Source organism: Echinococcus granulosus (genome assembly GCF_000524195.1).
Source record: "Echinococcus granulosus chromosome Unknown EG_S00001, whole genome shotgun sequence".
Taxonomy (NCBI): Eukaryota; Metazoa; Platyhelminthes; class Cestoda; order Cyclophyllidea; family Taeniidae; genus Echinococcus; species Echinococcus granulosus.
In genome coordinates, this window is record NW_020170381.1 from 1,193,136 (window position 1) to 1,199,347 (window position 6,212).

The following is a 6,212-nucleotide window of genomic DNA, read 5'->3' on the forward strand; positions in this document are numbered from 1 at the left end:
AGCTTTTCATAATGCTATGAAAGTCCTACGCTTATGTCCACGTATTCCTTACCGTACCGAAGAGGTCATGTAAAGCGCATATATTTTGAATCGAGCTTAATTGGATCAGATGCTTGCAGTCCTAGTTTTTTTTTGTCAAAAGATACCATTAATCTAGGAGTGGTTAATATATACGCCTATGTTTCAGTAAATTTTCGTTAAGACAGATTTCTTCCCACGCCATAACATGTTTGTAGATTAGAGCAATAATGGAATGAGACCTCATTCGATGGGATGTGCTAGGTTGGCATAATTTAGCTCAACTGAAGACAGAAAGATTGTGATCGTGATCGTACAGGGTAACTAGATGGTTCCCAGCACTTTAGAATTGGGGAATTCGAGCGTCAGCGTCCTGAGTGAGTACGACGCCGCATGCGCAAATGACGAAACAAGGTCCTAGTATGTACTGTTTGATTATACCTGAATGCCGCTTTAAAAATAAAAATAACAATGGAATGAAATCTAAATAACATTAACCTTGTTTTTTAGGCCATGCTGAGAATAACCTCTCAAGACTGCCTTAATGGAGTAGATAGAGAAAAGGAGACCCTCTATACGTTCAAAGGAGTCGTCGAATATTGGCATTATGGAGGCCAGAAGATCGATGACAGAGTAAGATTTGCCCTGCTTACTGCTCTCGATTGCAACTGGTCAACAATACTGCGAATTTTGCGGCACTAAAGTACAACTGTCACCAAGACATCAAATAGTAGTACGGCAAACTGCCTACTTCGATGAAGCTATGGCTAAAGGTCTATCGAAGACATTAACTGACTCGTGCCCAAATTCTGTTGTTAAAGTAACGATTTTATCGTAGGGTTGGGGATGCGGCTATCGCACCTTACAAACAATTATCTCCTGGTTCAAAATGAACCTCTCCCTTCAGTCCACTTTCCCTGACATAGATGATATCCAATTGGCCCTAATTGATGCAGGCGACAAACCTCGCTCCTTTTACAAATCTCATGATTGGATAGGTTCGGTCGAAGCAGGAATCGTTGTACAACATCTGACGAATGTAGGCCCGCCACCATTCATAACCATCCGGTATAGACCGACTACAGAATCGTTCAAGTACCAAACGGTAGATTCGGAAAGGAACACTTGGCGAAGATACGCGACCACTTCCAACGCGCCGGAGCTCCAATAATGATGGGTGGGCTATCCTTCAACTGCAATAATTCCATAGGTGGAATAAAAGACTGCTCCTCCAAATGTATTCTCGCAATGAAGAAAAATGAGAACCCTGATTCCGCATCCCTTCTGATTCTGGCAAGTCTTCCATCTCATCATTTTCGACAAAATCCATAAATCAATCCTATTTTAGTACTACACTAAGAACTGGATTTTTAAAACACTATTAATAGCAACTGCGATATCGCATCCAAATTTGCCTTTCAGGATCCGCATTACTACACCACTGACGAAGAACCCGACCTGCCGTATCTTTGGAGGGAAGGGTGGCTGAAGTGGTGCAATACAGAAGACTTAAGTGAAACGGATTTTTACAATATGTGCATGCCGATGGCAGCATACAAGTAGCATTGGCTACGGTAGGTCCTTACAAAATTTGTCATACATTTCCCGCAGAATGATATAAGAGTCTCGGTAGCGCTCTTCGTTTTCTCTGCAGGCCGCTTTCCACCTGAAAAAAGGTTTTGTAACTGAACTAGTATACTAGTTGTTTCCTATATAAAAGAACCAAAACAATAATCAGCCTTAATTCTGCTGATTCAAAGTGTGATATTAATGACATCAGAAAGGCATTTTACTTACTTTCGACGAATTTCACGCCAGCGTGTTATGTGCTGTTCTAGTAAGCCTTCTGGAGACATCTCCTTCGGAGGATTCTAAAACATCATTACCGAGGTTCGTGAGCAAAAGTGGTAATAAATGAACTACTCAGAGATATCGGAGGGTCTGAAAACTAGCGACAGAAGTGTACGCATCCGCTAACCCAGTAAATCCCACGAACTAAAGTCCAGCTGAACTAAATTAAGTTAGGACTTTTTCTAACCGAGAGCTAAAGCTTTCGACGGTACGGTATTAAAACACCGCAGTAGCATTGTTCACAAGAGTTAAGCCTAGATAAATGTCATCAAATGCGAAGATCGTGACATCATAAATGAGCAAAATCAAAGCGTCTTGATTCGACCGATGTAACGGTTAGACGTTGGCAGGAGGAGTCGGAAGGCGGACAGGCCGATAGCAGCGTGCATTACGTCCGAGGCAAGAAGAGTATGGACATGTACCTCAACGTTTATTACAAAAGGCTGGCCAGACGAGGGCAGAGGCTGTGGAACACGCACTTGACTATCGGTGAGGCCATCATTCGGCTTTGGCAGGGCATAATGACAGTCTGGTAGCTGGTCAGCGGCCTAAATTTAAGAGGATTTAGGATGATGATTAAAACTAGGGTTAAATATGCATGTGGATTACTTCTCGATCGTCGTCAGCATTCGGAATGTCATTCCACGACGACTTATCGGTTTGACTAAGATTGCGAATCCAAGCCCGAGCCATAGGGTAAAGTGGGGCGTTTTCTGGGAATTGTCCAAAGTCAACGCTCCTCTCAAAGACTTTGATGACAAATGATTCTAGAAGAATAACAAAACTTTAAGTAATTTACCCTTTGGTGCGTCATCTTCATCCGATGCTATTCCCCGTTTCCTGCGTTTCACTTCGCCGCCCCCAACCTTGTATAAGGGTGATCTGTATTTCTCTTTTTCCAAAACTTCTTTCCGATTCATTACCTCATCTTTATACTTTAAGCTTTCCTTTCTAAAGTATTGAATAACGGGACCATAAAAACATACACTTTTTCTGGATTTTCCTTGTAAGCAACAAGAATCTGGTCCAAATTCTCCCTTGCTAGAGAAACATCAGCCTCTAAGCAAAAAATACCCCTTTTTCCTCACATACCATCTGGCTCAGGCCACCAAGATCTATCATTCCATCCACCGGACATCATTAAAATGGACTGCGCGAAATTGAAGTCAGAGAGATAAAGCACGCAATAGGCAAGCCAAGTTCAGTACTGGCAAAGTTATGATCATTCTAGACAGGAAGGATTGCGCGCTGAAAAAAAATTAATTTATCATTGCAGTATTTGTTTCTAGGCATGAAGAATAGTAATACTAATTAGCACATACAAAATATAATGCAGTCATTCGCCGATGAATACTGTTTATTGCTTAATTTTTAAGCAACGAAAATTTTGTACTCCGACTATCACAAAAGTTGGCCTTAAAAAAGGCACAAAAAGTGCATATAATTGGAGCGCGTGACAAGTAATTGATCATTACTAATCTGTGAGCAGGTTAAAACTAAAAGCTAGAAGTAATAGCTACCAGTACATCAATTTTACCGAAAGCTCATGTTTTTTACGCAGCTGATTTTGATGGATAAAGTTTTATATTACCAAGTAGTGACGGGCATTGTGTTATAGTCCTTCTGAAATCAGAAAATAGAAGACGATCTTCTGTACGACGCATGAAAATTGATTGAGCGGTTAATCTAAAAACTCCCGAAAAACTTTTTTTGTAATAATGCCATTGTTATTTCAATCACTTGTTCATGACAGCTGACTTTGAGAAATATTAATATACTAGCATAAACGAATTACTGCTTGCAAAAATCTAAAACAATGCAACAAAATGATCTGAGAATAAAAAATAATAGCAATGTCAAATACGTTATCAGACTACTTATTGGTTGTGAATATAGAGGTCTGGTTATTCGCTCAAATTTACTTTGGATCACAGCAGTAATTCTTTCTCACCTGCCAGTAGGCCCTCGCCTCCCCTTTGAATTATCAATATATTTTCTATTACAATATTGTGACACCTTTTAAGTTTTATAAGAATTCGAAAAGCTGCATCGGTGAATCATCAAGAGAAGTATTACTAGGCAATACATTAAATATTTGTCTCTCGATTTTGGCGAGGAGCCACTTTTGACCTGGCCATCATACCACGCTGCTTGAGCTGGCGTCCCTGCCATGCTGGCAGCCCTAGTACCTTTCGAATGCCAAATGCATACATTCTACCCAAAGTATTTTGCCTTCTTTCACCTTTGTGGAAGCTTCGGGGTGATACGACTCAAATGCAATTCAGAACCCTGGGGTGGGGAATGGTGGAATCACCACCATTGTTGACAGAGGCGCCGCATGGTGGTGGCGAATTCGCTACTGAAACCCCCGCAGTTTATTGCAAGTGGGGATTTGTTTAAAGTTTAGAGCTTAAAGCTTAGTCTAAGTAATTTCAGAATATGTCAGGCGACAGCCTAGGCGAAAATTATTACCAGGTATGGCGGATTATAACTGATTAAGCATGCCTCTGAAGGTTGTAAAAAATGCAATCCACAAAATGGGTTTTTTAGTTTTAATCTTTTGTAGCAAACCGTATAATGTAAATATGCACCTGAACGAACAGCAACTGCGCTTTTTCAAGAACGTACTTTGTCGTAATTTTGAGCTATGAAAACAATTTAAGTTGTAATTTTTGCTTGTTTTAACTAACCACTTCTGCTTTTGCACTCTGGTTGTGTGATTGCGGTCTGGCAATGGCTTCTGTGTACAAGGTTGTTTTCATCAGGCATGGAGAGAGTGTTTACAATCAGGAGAACAGATTTTGTGGGTGGCATGATGCTGACCTGTCTCCTAAGGGTGAGCAGGAGGCGCAAAATGCAGGGAAAATGATTAAGGAGAGGGGTCTTTCTTTTGATGTTGCGTTTACCAGTGTCCTAAAACGTGCCATAAAAACTCTCAATCATGTGCTTGAAGTGAATGACTTGCACTGGATTCCAGTCTATAAGTAAGAGTGGCTCATTAAAGGCTTGTGAATGACTCGCTTGCATAACCACTTTGCTATGCCTTTGTATCTCAGTTCCCATTTTGGTCACTAGCGTTAATCAGTTGCTTTGCTGGAACTTTTAACATATAATATATATATATATATGTATGGAATTTGTACTGAGTGCACACGAATTTTCGCATCAGTAATGTGTAGAAGTTTATTTGTTTGCTGAGCATGGTAAAACATTCCTTCAGGTCATGGCGTTTGAATGAGCGGATGTACGGTGGCTTGCAGGGATTGAACAAATCCGAAACAGCTGCAAAGCATGGTGAAGATCAAGTTAAAGTCTGGCGTCGTGCTTATGACATCTCGCCTCCTCCTCTGGAGGTTTCGGATAAACGCTGGCCAGGTCTCGAGGAGAAGTACAAGGTGGGTTTTTTTGGATCTGTTCTTCTTATTAAAAATAAGGTCTTGAAACCAAAACTCGCTAATTAGGTATAGTCGTGTTTGTGACTACTAAGGTTTGTATTTCCATCGGATTTAATTTTAATTCTATTCACAGCTGCTTGATATTGAGTGTATTCCGGTTACGGAATGTCTAAAAGATACCGTCGAACGTGCTCTTCCTTTCTGGTTTGATTCAATTGTTCCTGCCATTAAGGTATGTTTTTCAGTGCTTGATGTCTCTTCGAAATTGACACCTTTACTTAATAAGTGCATGAAATCGACGCAGTCATTGGATAGTATCGTAACATGGGCTTTTATCTAGTTGTTTGGTTGGGAATTATTGCTGCGTATTCTCACTTGATTGTGCTACTTGTTTTTGCTCTGAGTTGTAAGTCGAACTTCATGTTCGCGGTTATTATGCTTGGTGCGATATATTCCTTCATAGCAAGGCAAACGGGTTTTGATCACTGCTCACGGAAATAGTCTTCGCGCCATTGTTAAGTTTTTGGACAATGTTTCCGATAAGGACATTGTGGAACTCAACATACCCACCGGTAAGCTACCCGTCTCCTTTTGGAAGTAGATTTTAAATTGGTATTATGCGGTTCATCTTAAAACGATAGGGCTAAGTATGCAACTATAATTTTGCTCGGATAGTCGTGTTGACACATTTTCAGTACATGAGGTGCCATTGAAACGTTTGGAAGGAGAGCGGTTCTATGAGCTACATTCTTTTTTCTTGGTGCACAACCTCAGCACATTTCCTTCAGAACTTAGTAGCAAAGTAGCCAATTTGTTCTAATTGCAGGGATTCCACTCGTTTATGAATTGGATAAGAACCTTCGCCCTGTGAAACACTATTACCTGGCTGATGATGCTACTGTTGCGGCCGCCATCAGCAGCGTGGCAAATCAGGGCAAGGCCAAGTAG

At 40.8% G+C, this 6,212-nt stretch overlaps 2 protein-coding genes across 2 annotated transcripts; one reads left to right on the forward strand and one right to left on the reverse strand. All coding sequences in view use genetic code 11, as the record gives it.

The window, feature by feature from the left end:
* Nucleotides 1-1,587: 1,587 nt before the first annotated feature.
* EGR_00139 (hypothetical protein) lies at nucleotides 1,588-3,010 on the reverse strand (the record flags this gene model as incomplete). The annotated part of the gene is made up of 7 exons (XM_024489388.1): nucleotides 1,588-1,684; nucleotides 1,816-1,889; nucleotides 2,292-2,417; nucleotides 2,479-2,636; nucleotides 2,669-2,820; nucleotides 2,856-2,928; nucleotides 2,962-3,010. The coding sequence occupies 7 exons, from the start codon at nucleotides 3,008-3,010 to the stop codon at nucleotides 1,588-1,590; spliced, it is 729 nt and encodes a 242-aa protein (XP_024356066.1).
* A 1,592-nt stretch (nucleotides 3,011-4,602) lies between these two features.
* EGR_00140 (putative phosphoglycerate mutase) lies at nucleotides 4,603-6,212 on the forward strand (the record flags this gene model as incomplete). Its single annotated transcript, XM_024489389.1, has 5 exons — nucleotides 4,603-4,853; nucleotides 5,090-5,264; nucleotides 5,398-5,496; nucleotides 5,728-5,836; nucleotides 6,091-6,212. 5 exons carry the CDS (start codon nucleotides 4,603-4,605, stop codon nucleotides 6,210-6,212), a joined length of 756 nt encoding a protein of 251 aa, XP_024356067.1.